Source organism: Arachis hypogaea, chromosome 11 (genome assembly GCF_003086295.3).
Source record: "Arachis hypogaea cultivar Tifrunner chromosome 11, arahy.Tifrunner.gnm2.J5K5, whole genome shotgun sequence".
In the NCBI taxonomy this organism is placed as follows: domain Eukaryota; kingdom Viridiplantae; phylum Streptophyta; class Magnoliopsida; order Fabales; family Fabaceae; genus Arachis; species Arachis hypogaea.
In genome coordinates, this window is record NC_092046.1 from 26354718 (window position 1) to 26375634 (window position 20917).

The window sequence follows — 20917 nt, forward strand, 5'->3', positions numbered from 1 at the left end:
GATAGAGATTCTTGACCACCAAACCTTGCCAAGACCTTTTCATCATTTGATTTCCATCGCCATTTACTTTTCTTGTTCCTCATCCAAAACCCCAAAATATACATGTCTATAGCCAATAACAAGAACACTACCCTACAATTTCTTTGAGAGACGACCCGAGGTTTAAATACTTCTGTTTATAATTTTAGGGGTTTGTACTTGTGACAAAGAATCTTTTGTATGAAAGGATTATTTGTTGGTTTAGAAACTATACTTGCAACGAGATTTCATTTGTGAAATTCTAAACCGTCAAAAATCCATTCATCATGACGTTAATGGTTGTTCCTAATATGGTACTGAGAGATCCCCTATGTTGTATTTGCCTTGTACCGTTTGATGCCGAAAATTGATTTTTTTTTTTTTAGATTGAGTTTTGATGGTGATTTGATTTGAGTTGGGTCGGAGGCCGTACTGGGTTATTTTATGGGATATTAATTGAGTTTTGAAATTCTTATAACTAAAAAAGTGAACTTTGAATTTTGGATAATTAATTGTTAATGATTTGAATATATTCATAAGACAAGTTATAATCACTGCAGTTGAAATCAATTCTTTATTTTATGCTTATCCTCTTATGACAATTCTTAAAAATTCTCTACTGAGAACCAGCAAGGATGATGTTCTCACCCCCAACAAATTTTCTTTTTCGGGATGCACGAAGAGTTTAAGGAGTTCCTTCTGTGTATCTGATTGTATTGTATATTATTGTATATGTTATAGTTTCCCCTCACTTTTATTATTATATACCCTTGTAAGAGATATAGGAGTTGTAATGATATGTATGTTCATAATATTTGTAAGTTAATTGTATATGAAGTTTGATATGTTTATATATATATATGAGGATTTAGTGATTGATTTTGGTTGTATATGCATGTTTGATTAAAATAAAAAAAGTATTTCCAGTTTACAAAAGAAAACAACATACGGTTTCGAGTTAAAGGCTCATATCTTTTTATTAAATATATGAAAATCATCGTAACATTCTCACTATCAAAGTGGCGCAGCCAGAAGCGTGACATTCTGACAGTAAGGGTGTTACAGTAAATTAATTTTACGTGATTAGGTTAGGATAATTTAGTTAGATTGATAGGTTCTAATCTCTACTCAATGTGTTTGGAATTATTATCTGAGATTGTCGATTCTTGTTGCTTGGATTATTTGAATTAGTCTGAATCATTAATTTTGTGTTTTATTGTTAATTTGGTTGAAGAATTATTACTGAATTTGTTTGAGCAATGCTTACCTGTTTTGATGATTCGCTGGTTGTTGTTGCTTTGTTGGAAAATTACTATTTTAATGCTTATTTTGCTGATTTATATTGCTGCTGGAACTGTTGGTTTATGCTGAAAAATTACAGTGTTTTGCCATATGCATTACTAGTGATGCTTCATCACGTTATTTTGTGTTTTCTTAAATTTGCATAGGATAATTTTTTGAATTGTTAGAATGCTTTGAAAGTTAGAATGTTTTGAAAAATTGTTAACAAAGTTAGAATGCTTTTGTTAGAATACTATGAAAGTTAGAATATTTTGAAAAGAAAATAAGATAAAAAAAGTTAGAATTGTTTGAAAGTCTAATTTCATTATTTTGAAACTAAAACACTATGTAATTTCTTTTTTGTTTCATTTACTAAACTAAAGCACTTTTCGAATTATTTATTATTTCTTGAGTATGTTATTATTTGTGGGTGTTTGTTACGTTATTAATTTGTTATTAATGTATTCTCTATACAGACATGACGACAGGAAGCAGAAATAGGTCGAGTGGGACATGTGGTCGTAGTAGAGGGTGGGCTTCCACCGAATCCCCCAGGGCTGCTCAGTCATCGCCCTCTATCCTGGCTACTCTGTCGACCCCTGTGATGTCACAGGCGGTTCCATCGGACCAGCAATTTATCATGGTCCCAAACCAGAACTGGGTGCCTCCTTCTGCTACGCCCCCTGCAGATGTAGCAATGACATCGACAGAGCTAGCAGTGGGTGATACCTCTAATGCCCCTGAGCAGGATGCCCCTCCACCACTGCTCGTCATCAGGATGAAGATTTGGCCTGATGGCATGCAGTTGTGAGTTTAATTTTTTAATATTAAGTTTGTTTATCTTATTTGATTGTTATTGTGCAATTGTGCGGTCTGTTCTCTGACAGGTTTGCACCGAACACCAATGCTTGCACACAGCAGATATCCGAGGTCATTAAGTCTATGTGCGACTACCCGTGGCCGACCTACACACCGATCATGGCTGAGACCAGAGAGTGCTGATTTCAAAAGTGAAAGGAAAGAACCCAATTTGGTTAGAATTAATTTACTGTATTTGAACTGTATTTTATTCCAACTAACTAATGTTGGTGAATCACTTTGTGTAGTTGAAATTTATATGGGATGCGGAGCATAACCTCATGATCCGGAAGATCTACGACCACGGGACGGCCAAATGTTTTCAGCAGGTGACGAGTGATGTTGGTCAGGGAAAAGATCACCTGACCTCGTGGATCCGTCCAAACATCAAGCGTAACTTGGAGACTCATTTTAGAGATAACAAGGGGTTCAGGTATCACCGTCTCACGAACATCGCCAATAGGGCTTCGCCCAAGTCGTCGAGATATACGGGTGGGTCGGTGACCTTCATGAAGATGAAGACGAGACTGGTAGGAATTTTGGAATTGTTTTGTATTATAGTAGTTACTTGAATTAGTTAGTAGAGTTTAAGGTATTTAATTTTCTTTTTCATTATCAAGTTACTTAAAGAGTTAGTAGATTTTAGGGCGTTTAATTTTCAGTTTTAGTGGATTTAGATGATTAGGATAGGTTAGATTAGATTCTGAGATTGCTGAAAAATATTGGATTATTTAACTGTTTGTTCATTCCTGCTACTGAAATTGTTTGAAAAATGCTTGACTGTAAACATAATTATGTTAATTTGGTTTAGATGGAACCCTTCAAGGGTGGCTAAATCCAAATTTCAGGGGAGACTCTGTCAAACTTTTTATAATATTTTTAGTGAAATCGAAAAAATTAAAATTATTTTTTCGAAATTAGAATTAAGATTTCCTGCTTCATATATATTTGTCTGTCATTTTTTAATTTGTTCGTTTATTTTATTGTTTAGTTTAGTTAATATATTTGTTTGTAGTTTAAGTCGTTGGATCATGAGGTGACATTGGCGGAGACCTTCAAGTATACCCATACTTTAAAAGCAAACAAGGAGAGATTTGCTAACGACCGGTCGGCGGCCCACTATGTGAGTTTAAATTAATCCTAAATTTTAGCTTTATTTAGTTTAAAGTCAATGATTTAACTATTATCCTAATCACAACTAACGTGTGTGCCACAGGAGGAGTATCAATTAAGGTTGCAGGCTGTGACCCAGCAATCTCAGCTGCCTAGTGGAGCTGCCGAAGTCGGCTCCGAGACCTTAGTCGTGGATCCCAACAAGATTTGGTGCGAGACCGCCTTTGAACCCCACAAGAATTCCCGCTTTGAGCTAGTCTCGTTCTTCGCTAGTGGCCTCCGCTCCTCCGCATTGGTGGCTTCCGCCGCCTCTTTCTCTGCCACTAGCCCTACTGATTCCCAGGAAGTTATCGACCTGAGGAAGGAGGTGCAGAAGCTAACACAGGAGCTTCACTAGCAGCAGGAGCAGTCTGAGCAGAGGTATCAAGAGATTCTTGCACACGTTGCCACCAGCTCAGATCTGACAAAGAATCTGGAGCAGCTCGATCAGTTGTGATAGCAGATGGAGGAGTACAACCAGCAGATGCACGCTGCAGGCAACAGCGACATTGCTGGTAGGGCACTGACGGCAGCACCTACTCCGCTGCCTTCACAGGGGGACCACGACACCAACAACGATGACAAGGATTATCACAATCTGTAGGGGTTAGGGTTTTATGCATTTTTTTGTTTATGGTACATTACTCTACTTAATTCTGTGACATTTTATTGTATTCATACCATTTATTTTTAATAAAATAATTTGTTGATTTCTGCTAATTTTAGATTTCTGATAACAATTTCGTTAACGAGAGTTTTAATTTGATTTGACTATTAGTTGTGACTAAACTGTGCCCAAAAAAATATAAAAACTAAAAAACCTACCGGCGGATGTAACGATAAGTTTTGGCACCATTTCAAGCGAAATGACGCTAAAGTTACTGTCGGATTAATCCGATGGTAATTATAATTTTAGGCTTGACAATCCATTAAAATCACCGACGGAGGAAAAAATCCGCCGATAAAAAATTTCTAGTACCATTTATACCGTTCACTACAGAACGATCGTAAATCCGACGATAATCTATTTAACGGTAAATTTATTTGATTAATCCAACGGTCACTAACGTTTTTTTTTTTTTTGTAGTGATTCAATTTATTTTAGGTTAATTTAAAATCAATTTTTAAATCTTTAAAATAAATTCAATAAAATATTCGAGTCAGATTCAAATCTAATCAAACTCGATGCGATCCGGCCGATTAGTACACCTCTAGTTGGTATTGGGTGTTCTTCCCACTAATTGTTGTGCTAGCATAAGGGTATGTATTAGGAACTTTTAAACTAAATCATCACATGGTTGTTACGTTTTAGTATTACCATATATGCTCATGCTAAGTTATTGCAGCTTTAAAAATATTAGTAAGCACAAAACTTTGTAACTGTAATAATTTAGTAGGTTATAGCTTTTTAAATATTTCCTGTAAAATTGTTGTAAAATATTATTTACAAAACGTGATACCTAACACTCTATGATTGTTTCCATAAATTAAAAGAAAACAAATTTGTAATAAAAATTACTTTAAAATAATATGATAGTAATATCTCATTTATTTTAAACATTTAAAAGGCCCATTGAGATAGCACATAACAATATGAAATTTCTTGTTTGTCGTCATACTATACGTCTTTCGCCACCATGCATTTTTTGTTAGTTTTATTTTTATAATACTAATTAATTAAGTAAACTCCATTATGCATGAATCGTCATTTATAGCAATAAAGACAAGCTACTAAGGTAGCTAGAAACTAGCTTGTCCTGACGTGCCTTTTTTTAATATTATCGATTTTTATGTTTTTGGCATGTAGGGTCTGTGGCTAATGTTAGAGGAAGAAATTAATTAATTAAATGATCTAAAAGATGGCAATCCCACTATATATAAAGAACTCCGATTCTTACAAAACATATAGGAACTTCATAGATATGTTGTATGCAATATTTCTCCAAAAAGCTACGTTGTGTAGGAATTCCATATATAGCTAGGATCTTATGGAGAAATCGAACACACCAATGGACACATCAGCAGCCAGCTGGTTATCTGAATTGGTAAGAAACTAAACTCATCTAATTTTGATGTTTTACGTGTTGTGATATTTAGATAACTTAATATTATCAAACAAATCCTAATATACCGTTAAATGTGTAATGGTTTATGTATTTTTATTTAATTATTTAAATTATTATAATAAGTTACTAATGTGTTTTGTTTAGTAATATAAATTTTTACAATAAAACTACGTGGACAAATAATTTATCGATTAAATTTCAATTAATTTAGATATGCACGTTTTTTTTTTTTTAATATGGTCATCATTATCATCGTGGTCGTCCTATTTTTTTTATTCTTGTTTTCTAACAAGGAAAAGTTTGGAGGACCAACAACTTTTTTAAATTTTGTCCAGCATATAATCAGCAAAAAAAAATGAACCATTAGATGAAATCTCACACTAATCTCACAACATTAAAATCATCATTGATAGTTATTTGATAGCTATAAATCACAAAAGTTACTGGCCTCTAGCACTCCTCTTCTAACAATATTGCCAACTTCAATAACAACTTTTTTTTCTTATTTAATTTTTTTCCCTCTTTCTTTTGTTTCTCGGTCCTCCTTTATTATTATCATTGTGGTCATTGTCTTTGTATTCTTCTTCTCTTATATATGTTTAAAAAACTAAAGCATAAAAATTTGATTTACAATACAAAAAATTTTAATGCATAACACAAATATTTAAAGGACCACATGCCTAGAACGTTAACACTCAATCAACAAAATATATACACAGAGTACAAAATTTCGGTATATAGTATAAAAAATTTGGTGCACAATACAAAAATTTTTTAAAAATTACATGTCTAAAACATTGACACCCAAATAACAAAATGCATATACCACAAATATTTTGGTGCATAGCACAAAAAATTTTGATGCGCAACAAAAAAATGTTTAATGGAAAGCAAAAAAAAACTTAAAGGACCATAATTGATTCACTTAACCAACAAAATATATTCATAACAAAAATTTATGTGCTATGTGTAAAAATTTTTATATATGTAAAAATTTCTATGCTATGTGTAAAAATTTATCTGTTATAAATTTCTATGCTCTCCAAAAACAAAATTGTGCTAAAATAGCATGAAAAAGGAGAAACGCTAATACATGCGTGCATGTTTTTTTTGTTAGACTTGTGTCAATGTGGTAGGACTTGCCTACAAAAATGCTTGTATGTGTAACATTATTAAAATTTTTAAGATAAATATTTTTTTTAATATTACCAAAATTTCTGTTACAAAAAAATTTGAAATTTAGCTCATATAATATGAAACAAAAATTGAAAAAATTGCAAATTCATGCTTCAAGTTCACAAATAACTTTTCTACGTATGAGAGAGCGTGATAGATACAATATTCATGTACATCCCTCTATTTCACAGTTTAAGTTTTGTTTGGTCTAAATAGTTTTGCGATATTTATAAAGTAATCAAGATGTGAATTTTATATTTTTTTTCCTCAAATCTCACTTTAGTTTTTTTTTTTTTTTAGTAAAAGAAGTTACAAATTTTTTATACTTGGAATTACAAAATATTTTCATTGTTAATAATGAGAGTTAATTTCACATTTTAGATACATTCAGGACTTAATGCATGCAACATGTGTTTAACTATAATTTGTATATTAATTTTTAAATGTTAAGAAAAAGTGGTCAATTGAAATAACATATATATAAAAGTAATCAACTAAAAATTGACTAATATAAATATTTTGGAGTGGTTGCGAAATACATTAAAAGAATTGGTTTCGTACATGCACTAAATGATTAGTTTGTGATGATTCAAGTTTTAGTAAACATTTTTTATTTTCTTTTTAAGTTTACAAAACTATTGATGTGATACTAGCTACATTATTGATAATAATATAGCACTAGAAACTCATACTCGGTTTATATATATTAATTAATAGTAGTCCAAAAACTAAAACACTTTAACAATTACTCAAAAGTCAGCGAATTTGGACAGATAGTAAAGGATTATAATTTCTTTAAAGTTTAACAAAAAAATATATATATGATTTAACAATTACTCATAGTGGTATATATCTGATTTAATTTGTTAAACTTTAGCAGGAAATTGATGAGGATTACAATTTCTTCCCGGACCTTGATTTTGATCTAGTCGATGAGGAAGATTTTCTTTCACATGAGTTAATAGCAAGTGAGGATCTTCAAGGGAAGTCTGCACTACAGGTATTAATTAATTATTTATTAGTTACTAAATTTTTTCTTGCAAAAATATTCCATAGACACTGAAAATTATTATAGGATCAATCATATATATATACACCTGTTGTTCTACATATTATTAATAAAATAATTAACTATAGGATCAATCATATTATTAACGATTTTATTGTTAGTCAATCTGGTTTTTTAAAAGTAAAATAAAATAAAAATAGTTAATAATGATGAGAAGAAAAACATCCTTGATCAGTATTAACAATTTTATTTTATTTATAAGAAACTAAATGGTTGAGTTATTTCAAATTCAACTATTTTCGGTCGAACAAAAAAAAAATTGACAAAAATATGTCATGTTTTCATTATAAATTATACTTATTCTGTAATATTATTGAATTTTTTATTATTATTAACAACCTTTTTAATTTTCTGATATGATCACCATCACATTCAACGGTAGGACCAATCTTTATCTGCAGAGTGCAATTCCAAAGAGCTAAGTAATTGTTGCACCGATGAAATGATGAGTTTTGAAGAGATGCTAAGAAACATCAACGATGAAACCTTTTCACCCAAACTTTCTTCATCATCTTCTCAGATTCTGTCCTTTGATAACTCAGACTCATTATCATCATCTCCACCCAATAATACGACACAGTTTTATGAGTTGAAAAATAGCTTAAACCAAAGGCAAGACTCAGTTGAAACTCCAAATAATAATAATAATAAAAAGAGTGATTCCTTGAATACACAAAATGTGGAAGCAAAGAGTACCTCAACACTTGGTAAGAGGTCACCATCTCATGCTCACGATCATATCATAGCTGAGAGAAAGAGAAGAGAGAAGATCAGTCAGAGTTTCATTGCTCTTGCAGCCCTTGTTCCTGGCCTCAAGAAGGTACACTAATTTTAATTTACCCCCCTAACATTTATTCCATGCAAACTTTAATCCTTCACATTCAAAATCTTCACATTAATTAGTTCCTAATTTAGGAATTTATTAGCGACATTGTTTTTCAAAGGAAAATATTTTTAACTAGCCAACTTTAAATAACTGTAATTAATAATCAATAATTTTATATTTTTTAAAAAATAAAATTTAAATAATCACTAATTAATAATAATTATTTAATATAGAATGTAATTCAAAAATATTTGTTGACTTAACTTGTTGTTAGTTAGACCTTTGTTGATTATCTAGCAAAATTGTTTCTCAAACTAATTTTATATGAATCCCATAACTAATAAATCGACCGATAATCATTTGATAATCAATTATAAAGACTAATTTAACTAAAAGTTTTAACATCTAGAGATCGATTAATTATTTTAACATTGTCGAGAGACATTTTGTCTTTCACCTAAAAAGATAAATGCTGAAAAAATCATTTTTAAATATATTTTTTATAGCTGCTTTATTATAGTAAAAAAATATCTAATGTCTTTAACAATCAATAACTTCGTCAATATAATTTTTTAAAAATACACTTCAATAGTCACTTAATTATAAAAAAAAAACGTGTTATTGACAATACATTTTTTAACACTTCATTTTGATCATGAATGATAACCAAATATCATTAAAAGTATTGTCAACTAAGATCCTTTTGACACCTAAATGATTATATATACAAATATTTTGAATATTTTTTTTATAATTATTAAAATAATTTATCATGAAATCGCTCATCCCAAAAATTTATGGTGATAAAAATAAGTAACATTAATTGTTATATTTATAATATTTCTCTTTAAATAAATTTTTTTTTTGAGTTTGCTTAATTTTGTTGTATAGACATTCTTAAGCATTCTTTTTCTCCTTTATTTACCTTATGCTATTTTTTTTTTAAATTTTAATACTCATCAAAGATCAACTTTAGACTTTTTCAATATAAAGTTTTAATACCTTGTTATAAAACCATTATCCCAAAAAATTTAAACTAATAGAAAAGTAACATTAATAATTATATTTCTAACACAATTATTGACAACTAAAAATAAGGTTTAATTATTCTGTTGGTTCCATAGTTTTATCAAATTTTTAATTAAGTCTCTATACTTTTTTTTTCTTTCAATTGGTCTCTATACTGCTTTTAATTTTCTAATTACGTCATTTTCATGTTAAAAATGTTAAAATTAACATAATATTTTTACCAAAATACATGTGGTCAAAGATTTAATTAAGTTTTTAATTATAAATATCTTCAATTTGCGAAAAAATATTCAGTTAACTCTAATATTTTTTATACTAGAAAGGACTTAATTACAAAATTAAAGCAATACAGAGACCCAATTAAAAGGGAAAAAAGTATAGGAACCTAATTAAAAATTTGGTAAAACTATAGGGACTAAGAGAGTAATTAAACCTAAAAATAATACTAAATATTTTTATTATTTATTTTATTTTATATTCAATTTATCATTAAATAAAATATAAAAATATTTATTTTTATTTTTATATTTTTTGTATTTTATTTTCAGTGAAAACCAAACTCATCCTAATGAAATATGTTCACTGATTGACACAGATGGACAAGGCTTCTGTGTTGGGGGACTCTATCAAGTATGTGAAAGAGCTGAAAGAGCGTTTGGCAGTGCTCGAAGAAGAATCCAAGAAAACAAAGGCTCTGCCTACGGTGGTTCTGAACAAAGCAGAACAACTCCATGCTCATGGTGCTGCTGTGTTCTCCTCATTATGCGAAGAAGAGACCATTGATGGTCTTCCACAGGTTGAAGCAAGAGAGTGGGGGCAACAAGTGTTGCTTCGAATCCACTGCTGGAAGGAAGAGGGCATTTTGGTCAGAATATTGTCTGAGATTCAAAGCCTTCAATTGATGGTTCTTAATAGCAGTGTCTTATCATTTGGAGATTCCATTCTTGACATAACCATCATTGTTCAGGTCAAAGCTTCTTTTACCCTTTTTCTTCCTTTTCCACTTGATGAAGAGGATCTTCACCTTAATCTATACAGAAACTTGAAGACTGCTTTTAAAGGATATAATAATAAAAATACAAAAAATTTCCTACTTTTATATAAAATTAAAAAATTAAATATCTATAAATTTCTATTGGTGTACAGGCTTATGCTTAAACTTAAAAAATATAAAACAAAAATAAAAAAATACCCACCTATATAATAATAGGCTATAGGAGAAACTCAAGATGATTATTTATACTACAAATTTGCTTTTCTAAACAAATTAAACAATTCTAGTTAATCTCTAATTATTCTTAATTTAGACCTAGAAAAATTTTAAAACATCAAAACAAATGTCCAACTCTTCAAAGTGTCTACCACTTATAGTAGTGTGAGTCTCTCTATTTTATAACGGATATATGAATCATATAAAAAGTAAATATGTTATGTGTACACTAAAATTAATACTAAATATTTATATATTGTTTAATTTATTTTTAATATATTTTTTATGTTTTAATATTATTTTAAATTAATAATTATTAATTTTAATGATTTGGTTTATACCTAGGTTGTTGAATAAATAAAGTATGCTAGTTTGGCCTAACCTATTTTCTCTCTTAACCAATGTGGTGGTTTAGTTTTTAACTATGGAAATTGTCAATTCAGGATGATGTTTAATCGTATTTGATTAATGCTGTATTGCAGGCGGGCGAAGGTTACAACTTGACCCTTAATGAACTTGTCAAGAACCTACGCATGGCTACGTTGAAACTCATGTCATAGTCATAATGCGAGTGACAGGTGCCCTACCTTGCAAGAAAAACTCATTGATGAAACGGGTTCTTTAGTTAAATAATTCAGCCAACCTTGCCAATCATCTAAGTGTGTAATTAGACTAGACATTAGTTTTGAAACCAAATATGATTTTGTAAATTTGGTCTTCCTTGAGTGTTTTTGGCATAATATATGATTTAATTATTTGAAGACTTATATCATAAAAGCAAATTCGACAAAATAAATATGTAATTATAGATTCTTCCATTATGATATTATTTGGACCATTTCGTATTTGAGGAATAAGCAATGTTCAGTAGGCCAACAAATTCTATTTATATTAGCTAACAAATTTAGCTAGTACACACATTTTATTAGTGTATTTTCACCTTAATAAAAGGAAAATAAAAAATTAATGACAACAATAAAAAATTTTTAAAAATTATTATAAAATGTGATGTTTGAAAACTGTGCAAAAAAATGCGACATGTATCATGTAGTAAAGTGTGACAAGAAATACAAAGAATACTACACCTCCATTTAAAACAAGTCCATGTTAAAAGTAAATAAAATTAGGTGTATGTAGAGTTAGGAATATTGTTATTGTTATTTTTTATTTTATTGTCTATTAGTGATACATCAAATTTTCTTTTAATTTTAATGATGTAATAAATTAATAATGTTCTGGGCAATGCTAGGTAACCAATGATTTATTTGAACAACATGAATAATAGATCTTAAAATTGGTCAATTTCAACTAAAAGACACTATACCCTAATTAAATTTAGGATTAATTTACTCTTTTAACCCTATTATTCATATTGTTCAATAATGTTGTTAGTTACCTATACTTTTCCTAATGTTATAATAATGCATTATGTTATTTTCTTGCTATAAATATTCTCGCGTTTCATCTCTAGAAAATTCGTCCCCGAAAGATTACGCGATCTTCATTTTCGTCCCCAAATGATTTTTTTAATCAAATTGGTCCCTGAAAGATAAAAAATAAGTCAAATTAGTCCTTCTGTCAGATGGACGATGGCGTGACACTTAAAGTGACACGTGGCATGATGATGTGGCACGCCACGTGGCAGGTCAACGCTACGGTCAACGCCACGTGGCAGGTCAGTGCCACGTGGCAGGTCAGTGACATGTGGCATACCCGTGACATGCCACGTGTCACTTGACATGTACAAAAGATTTTTATAGTCAAAATAGTCCTTGAAAGTCCAGACGTAAGTCATTTTCATCCCTCAAATTTTAAAAAATTAGTCAAACTAGTCCTTATATATATTTTTTTTATTTTTTCTTCATAATATTAAATTTGAAATATTTTTTGATACTACTAATTTTAATAGAAATGTAATTGACAAACAAAACATTAGTAATTGTATATTTTCTTCTTAAAAAATTTTTTCAATAAAATTATCTCCCTCCTTTAATTCTTCTCAAAATCTCTCTTATTCTTTTCTATTCTAAAACCTTTTTCTTACATTATTATATTTTGCTGGAATATATATATATATATACACTTAAAATTGAAATGTATGTATTTATTAACCTAAACAAAGTTATATGCACAAAATCAAAATTTATGTATGTTAACCTAAACAAAGTTATACCACTATTTTTTTTTACTACATATTTTTTTTTTCCATTATGGTATTACTTACATATAGGATGTAATGGTAGTGATAGTTAGAATCAAAATTCAAGAAGATCCACAAATTTTGACTCTAAGTATTACTATCATTACATCCTATACGTAAGTAATACCGTAATGGACCAAAAAAAAAGATGTAGTAGAAAAAAAAGTAGTGGTATAACTTTGTTTAGCTTAACATACATAAATTTTGATTTCGAGCATATAATTTTGTTTAGGTTAATAAATACATACATTTCAATTTTGAATATATATATACTCCAGCAAAATATAATAATGTAAGAAAAATGTTTTAGAATAGAAAAGAATAAGAAAGATTTTGAGAAGAATTAAAGGAGAGAGATAATTTTATTAAAAAAAATTTTTAAGAAGAAAATATACAATTACTAATGTTTTGTTTCTCAATTACATTTCTATTAAAATTAGTAGTATCAAAAAATATTTCAAATTTAATATTATGAAGAAAAAATAAAAAAAAATTATATAAGGACTAGTTTGACTAATTTTTTAAAATTTGAGGGATGAAAATGACTTACGTCTGGACTTTCAAGGACTATTTTGACTATAAAATTCTATTGTACATGTCAAGTGACACGTGGCATGTCACAGGTATGCCACGTGTCGCTGACCTGCCATGTGGCGTTGACCGTAGCGTTGATTTGCCACGTGGCATGCCACGTCATCATGCCACGTGGCACTTAACGTGCCACGTCATCGCCCATCTGATAGAAGGACTAATTTGACTTATTTGTTATCTTTTAGGGACTAATTTGATTAAAAAATCATTTGGGGACGAAAATGAAGATCGCGTAATTTTTCGGGGACGAATTTGAGTATTAACCCTAATTTTAATGATGTAATAAATTAATAATATTCTGGGCAATGCTTGGTAACCAATGATTTATTTGAACAACATGAATAATAGATCTTAAAATTGGTCCATTTCAACTAAAAGACACTATACCCTAATTAAATTTAGGATTAATTTACTCTTTTAACCCTATTATTCATATTGTTCAATAATGTTGTTAGTTACCTATACTTTTCCTAATGTTATAATAACGTATTATGTTATTTTCTTGCTATAAATATTCTCGCCTTTCATCTCTAGAAAACTATTCAAAAAATGATGCATAACTGATAGAAAATACAATAAAAAAAAACAATAATATTTAAATTTTACACCTATTATATACCCAAGGACGGATACATGGGACAAGTGGAGGCTTGGCCCCAACTTTTTTTGAAAAAAAAGTAGTAGTCAGAAGCCCAACCCAACCCAAATAAAACATAATAGCTTTTAAAATTTTTTAAATCCTTAAAACTAATTCTCTTTCTTCACGTTTCCTATTCTTTTCTAATCCTCTTGTTTCCTCACGGCTCACGAGTCACGCGGCGCCCTCACTGAGTCATGTCACTGCCATTGCCCAGTCTCTAGTAAAGTTTTCAATCATATTCATATCAATTAAAACAAGGTATTCATTTTATTTTTCACTTCTTTTCTATAATTACATAAAATTATTAATTAACAAAGCACTTTTTTATTATAAAATAATATAATTTTATTTCTTTGTATTTACAAAGAAAAATTGTTGACCTATTTTTAAGATTTATTCTCTCTTATTTTTTTATTTTATTTTTTAATGAAATTGATAGTGATTTAGTGAAAAAATTATTATTATTGATAAAATACTTAGACTTTGTTTATTCATGTAAGTATATATAATTATTTGAGTTCTTTTTTTTCAGGTAAAAATAAACTAGAACATTTTATGATGAAAAAGCAAAGTAAAATTGATGTAATTTTTAAGAGAAAAGTTACTGATAATGTTAATCGAATGAAACTTAGGCTAACTATTGAGTGAGAGCATGAGAGAGAGCGAGCGAGAGAGCGAGAGCATGGGGGGGGGGGGAACACGGTGAGGGGTAGGTCCATGGATCATGGGAAGGATCCCAGGGTTTGGAACAGGGAAGAGTATCGACGGCTGGAATCTGAGTCTTTCTCCATCTTTGTGGATAATCTACCGGAAGATATATCAAAAAGAGAGTTATTTCAATTGTTCAACTGGACTGGGTGCATCAATTATATTTACCTGTCCCAAAAATGGAAAAACGGAGGCATCTACATGTTTGCTTCCATCCGATACACGACGAAAGGAGGGGCGTTGAAAGCTATAGCGGAAATAAACTGCCTGAGGCTGAGAAGTAAGATCATTTATGTAGGCGAGGTGAAGTACAGAAGAGAGTCGGGACCAACAAATGGTGATAAGGGATGACGGGAAGATCGTACACCAGAACCATCGGCACAGCAACTACATCGAATCACATGCGACGAAGACTCCTTGCTGAATAAGGAAGAGGGACGGATGAAGGAAATCGCAAAATCCCGTCATGGGACTGGCGAGACTAAGATGCTGGAAGCGGCCGTGGTGCCAGGAAATATTGGATGGTTACAGAAAAGCCTTATAGGGATTACGACAAAGCCGATCAGTTTTAACTTCTTGAGGGATATGATATCTAAGAATATGCCTTCTGTAGTCCAAATCTGGGAAATGTGAGCTTTTAAAGTTCTCTTGACTTTTGATAGTGTTCTGAGTGTAGACGAAGTGTACAATTTTAAGTTGAATTACCTCCTGCAAATCTTTCACAAGGTGAGAAGGTGGACCGAGTCAGAGCATAGTGATACCAGAAGGGTGTGGCTCGAGTGCTACGGAGTCCCGTTGCATGCATGGTCAGTCGAGACGTTTACTTTGATAGGGGGTCAATGGGAAGTAGTAGTAGACTGTGCAAAAGAGACAGAATTGTGCACTTCCTTTTCTGTAGGCTGTGTATTGGTTGATACGGGTATTATGGAAGTGATTCAGGAGAGGATCCATGTCTCTGTTGGGTCCGGGGGATTTGACGTTTTGGTAAAAGAATATGGACATGGAATGGGGAGCATGCAGGGCAGGGAGTGTTTTTTGGATAATGGGTTTAACACCGGTGGGATATTGAACCGTAGCATAGCAAGTACGAGTACCGAGGGAGAAAAGGGGCAGAGAAGGAGGTTGATTTCATCAAGGGGAGTCGAGCAAGATGAAGCTTCGTTAATGGCGGTGAACTGTGTAGGGGCAGACAAGGAGGGCAGAATAGTAATTTCTGCTGATATTTTAAATGAGTGGATGAAGGGCAGTGAAAATCAAAATCGCAGAAAGTTAGTAACGGTTCCAAATAACGGCGGCATTCAAGGGCTTACTAATTTTGAATGTGAAAATCGTATCAGTTATGTAGCAGATTCAGATAGAAACGTGACTAGCAACTTGTGTACGTTGTATTATGGGCTGCAACGGATTTTATCTAATCACAAGGAAAAATAAAAAAGGGGGCCTCACTAGGTATTGGGCCAGGCATAGCTCTATGGAAAAGGAAAAAACAAGAAAAGGGAGCTGCACTAAGCATTGGGCCAAGGACAGCTATGCAGGTATGGAAGGAGGCACTACTGGTTTGGGCCTCACCCCTTCAGCCTTTGGGCTCGAACCGAGTCAGGGGAAGCGCTGTAGGCAACCCTCTAAGGAACTCTAGATCGCGCAGCAGAGTTCTCTCGGGGACTGCTTGCGCTGCCTTGAGGGGGAGAGCGACACCAGAATCGAGGCTGCGAACGGAGAGCGACGGTTGGCCTTGAATCCAGGGAGACGGCCGGGAAGCGCTGAAGATGACTGGACATGGACCGGAGGCAGAGCTTGTGCAAGCCATGACGGGGTGGCTGGCCATGAGATCGACGAAGTAGCAATTCCACCCAACGATCCGGTTGCGAAGGAATGTCGTGAAGCGGCGTTGAGGACGGTGGAAGCCGAGGATGATGGAGACGACCACGCTGCTGTGGAAGAGGGGGAGGTGAGCGCGGCTGGTGGGAGTGCCAGGGTAAGGGTCGCAGACGGAATCCGGAGTGAACAGGGAGATACGGATAACCAGTGCTTGGAGGAACAATTGATGGAAAATAAAAAGACCGTGGAGCTGGCTTTGGAATCAGGGGCGGTGCTGTGCAACGAGAAAGATGACATCATGACAATTCTTCAGGCTCAAAACAAAGAAATAGCACAAAAGATGAAATTGACGAAACGAAAGGCGAAGTTGTGACGATGTAGACCAAAAAGTAAAAGCCAGGTGTGTAAAATTAGTTTTAAATGACTTTCTGTTCTTGGAATGTTAGGGGGTTACGTGGTCATGGGAAGATGAGAATGGTGAAGGATTTAAAATATAAACATAACCTGATCTTGGTAGGCTTGATTGAGACCAAGAGACGGGCTGTGACAAGGTTTGACGTTGAAAGGATTTGGGGGTGTACTGGGGCAGGGTGGGAATATGTAGACTCGGACGGTGCATCCGGGGGGCTTTTGATGATTTGGGATGACACGTATTTTAATATGAATAACTGCTATAAGGGGGAATGGTGGTTATCTGTTGAAGGTGCTTTGCTAAAGAATAGTTTTAACTGTGCTTTTGTCTTGATTTATGGTGCACATAGTAGAGATGAGGAGAGACAGGTGTGGGAGGAGTTGAGTTACATTGGTGGGTTATGTCAAGTTCCTTTTTGCTTTATGGGGGATTTTAATGAGATAGTGAACATCGAGGAACGGAGAGGGACTGTTAGCTTACCTGTGTCAGCAGAGGACTTCAAGACGTGGATTCAGGATATGCACCTAGTGGACTTGCCGCTTACAGATCGCAAATTCACGTGGTTTTGAGGTCGCTCTTGCAGTTGATTAGACAGAGCTTTGGTGAGTGTGGAATGGTTAGAAGAGTTCCCTAAGACCCGGTTACGAGGGAGTCCAAGAGGCTTGTCAGATCACTACCCTATTATTGTGGAAGAGCAGCGGATGCAGGAAGGTCCTCAGCCTTTTCAAAGCCTTGACGCATGGTTCACACATGACGGCTTTCTCCGGATGGTCAAGGAGGAATGGAGGGGTCTAGGGGAGATGCAATTCAAAGATAAATTGAAGGCGCTAGCGGCTCCTTTGAGAAGTTGGCACAAGAACAAATTTGGTGAGATGGACAAGAAGATCTTGAAGTTTGAGGAAGATATCAAAAAGATTGATGACTTGGTAAGTACTGGAGTGTATGATGCAACTACGGAGGCTAGAAGGAAGGCGTTAGTCACCTGCTGTGAGAGATGGTATGTGAGGAAAGAAATTCACTAGAAGCAAATGTCTCGATCTCGGCAAGCAAAGGAAATGGATAGAAACACAAGATACTTCCACAATATAGCATCGGCAAGAAGGCAGAATAATCGGATTGATGCTCTGGTAGTCAACGGAAGACTGGTTAGGAACAAAGCTAGAATAAAAATAGCTATAAGAGAGTTTTATAAAGATCTGTATCATCAGAAGAGTTCTCCTTTGCTGGGATTCAAAGATGGTTTGGTGGCTAAGATAGCTGAGGAAGAGTCTGTGTCTTTGGAGGCGATGCCATCTGCTGAGGAAATCAGGAAATCAATATGAGATTGTAAGTCTTCGAAGGCGCCAGGGTATGATAGGTTCAACATGAATTTCATTAAGCGGTGCTGGAATGAGATTGGGGCGGAGTTTACAGGAGCAGTTATGGGGTTCTTTCAGACATCCAGGCTACCTGCAGATTCCAATATTACGTGGGTGGCGCTGGTCCCCAAGTTCACTGGTGCGAAGGAAATCAAAGACCTCAGACCTATCAGCATGGTTGGGTGTGTGTATAAGGTCATTTCGAAAGTGCTTGTTAGAAGGATGAGAGCAGTGATGCATGGGCTAGTAGGAGAGACTCAGAGTGCCTTTGTGCAGGGTAGAAAAATTTATGACGGGGCTCTCATAGCGTGTGAAACGGTGCACTGGCTTAAAAGGAGAAAAGAGGAGGCAGCCATAATCAAATTGGACTTCCAAAAGGCATATGACAGAGTGAAGTGGAGCTTTGTCGATATTGTGCTGGAAAAGATGGGGTTTGGGCGCAGGTGGAGGGCTTGGGTTATGGAATGTGTGACCACAGCTTCGATGTCGCTTTTGATTAATAGATCGCTGTCTAAACCGTTTAAAATGGAGAGGGGCTTGAGACAAGGTGACCCGCTTTCCCCTTTCTTGTTTGTGCTGGTTGTCGATGTACTACATAGGATGGTTGGTGAGGTGGTCAGGAACAGGCGTATTTCTCCTTTGCTGGTTGGCCGAGACAGTGTGGAGCTTTCACACCTTCAGTTTGCTGATGATACCATTCTGTTCTGTTCGCCAGAAGATGAGACTATGCGGAATTATAAGCGGCTGCTGCGATGGTTTGAGTTGATGTCAGGACTCAGTATCAACTTCGATAAGTCCAGCTTGATTCCAATCAACTGTGAAGAGCAGTGGGTGCGTAGTATGTGTACTTTGTGGGGATGCAAGGAAGGCACGCTCCCTATTAAATACCTTGGAGTCCCCTTAGGAGCTAATCCGAGGTTGGTTAAGACTTGGAAGCCGATAATCGACAAGGCGGAAAAGAAACTAAGCCTGTGGAAAGCTAAGGTGCTAAATAAAGTGGGTAAGCTGGTTCTTATTAAATCAGTCTTGAATTGCTTGCCAGTGTATTATCTGAGCTTATACAAGATGCTGAAGGCAGTTGTTAAGAAGCTAGTTTCTCTACAGAGGAGATTTCTGTGGAGTAAGGAGGATGGGAGACAGGGAATGGTGTTGGTGAAGTGGGAGATGGTACAGGCCCCGAAGAAATTTGGAGGGCTGGGAGTAGGGGATGCTATGATTCGGAACTCAGCACTGTTGTTTAAGTGGTGGTGGCACTTTGCTAAGGAAGAGTGTCCATTGTGGAAGAAGGTGGTCTGCTCCTGTAATAACTTGAGGCCAAATGAGCTACTGTCTTCTCAAGTGCTGCCTACTAGAGGGGGCCCATGGAGGGATATTTGCCATATAGATTTTCAGGAGCAACATCTGCGGGATAAGATGGTTACAGGTCTGGCAATGGAGATTGGGGACGGGCGAAGGACACGATTTTGGGAGGATGTTTGGCTGCAGTGTGGTTCCTTGAAAGATTGCTTCCCTAGGCTCTTCTCTGTTTCAAACTAATGTGGGGCGTTGATTGGGGAGTGTGGGTTTTGGGATGGGTTAGAGTGGGTTTGGAACTTCCAATGGAGGAGGGAGCTCTTTCAATGGGAGTTAGACCTTCTGAGTCAGTTACATGAGGCTCTGAGACCTGTGAGGCAAGCGAATAATAGGGAGGATAGCGTCGTGTGGAAATATGATAAACTTGGTATTTTTTCGACTAACTCCTTTGTGCAGGTGCTACAGGAAGGAATGCTATCGGAGGAGGTAACCAGTTACAGCTTCACAAAGACCATCTGGAAAGGTTTGTTCCACCAAGGGTGGAGCTGTTTGCTTGGTTCGTCCTGGTAGGCAGGGTGAACACCAAAGAACGGCTAAGCCGGATCGGGATAATTAGCCAGGATGATAAGAGCTGGGTTTTATGTAATAAGGATGTTGAGCAGGTCTATCACTTGTTTCTGGGCTGTGATTTTACTTGGCAGGTGTGGAATGCATGGTTGTCTATGGCTGGCCGACGTTGGGATGTCCCGGGGTTATTGAAAGATCATTTCCTGAGTTGGACAGATGAACTGTGAAGGAAAGCAGATCGAAAGCAGCGGTTAAGATGTTTCTGTGCGATCATTTGGCATATTTGGTTGGAGCGAAACAGGAGGATATTTCATAACCAAAGAAAGAGGGTAGAAGATATCATCACACTAACCATCCTTAGCTGTGAAGAGTGGGCAGGTGTGCATCCATAGGGTTGTTGATGGCTATGCCAGAGATGACGTGGGGATGCTGTTCTCTATTCAAGGAGTTTGTGGGAGTTGCCTGTCTTGTTATTTTATTTCATACTGCTTGCTCCACTCTAATGTGTTGAGCTCTTTTACTTTCAAAAAAAAAGTTATTGATAATGTTAGAGTTCAAATAAGTCAACCCTCTAATCTCATTTCACAAGAAGTTCAAGTAAGTGAGCTCTCTAATCTTACTCAAAATACACATCAACATGAAACT

The 20917-nt window shown here is 34.4% G+C and overlaps 1 protein-coding gene across 2 annotated transcripts; it reads left to right on the forward strand.

The window, feature by feature from the left end:
* Positions 1-5224: 5224 nt before the first annotated feature.
* On the forward strand, positions 5225-11467 carry LOC112723829 (transcription factor bHLH25). Of its 2 annotated transcripts, none has more exons than XM_072208042.1 (5): positions 5225-5354; positions 7429-7551; positions 8003-8440; positions 10071-10442; positions 11168-11467. In XM_072208042.1, exons 1-5 carry the CDS (start codon positions 5298-5300, stop codon positions 11243-11245), a joined length of 1068 nt encoding a protein of 355 aa, XP_072064143.1. In that variant the 5' UTR covers positions 5225-5297; the 3' UTR covers positions 11246-11467. The 2 variants fall into 2 exon arrangements, with proteins under 2 accessions (XP_072064143.1, XP_025631009.1); XM_025775224.3 differs by having other exon boundaries at positions 7432-7551.
* The last annotated feature ends 9450 nt before the right edge of the window (positions 11468-20917 follow it).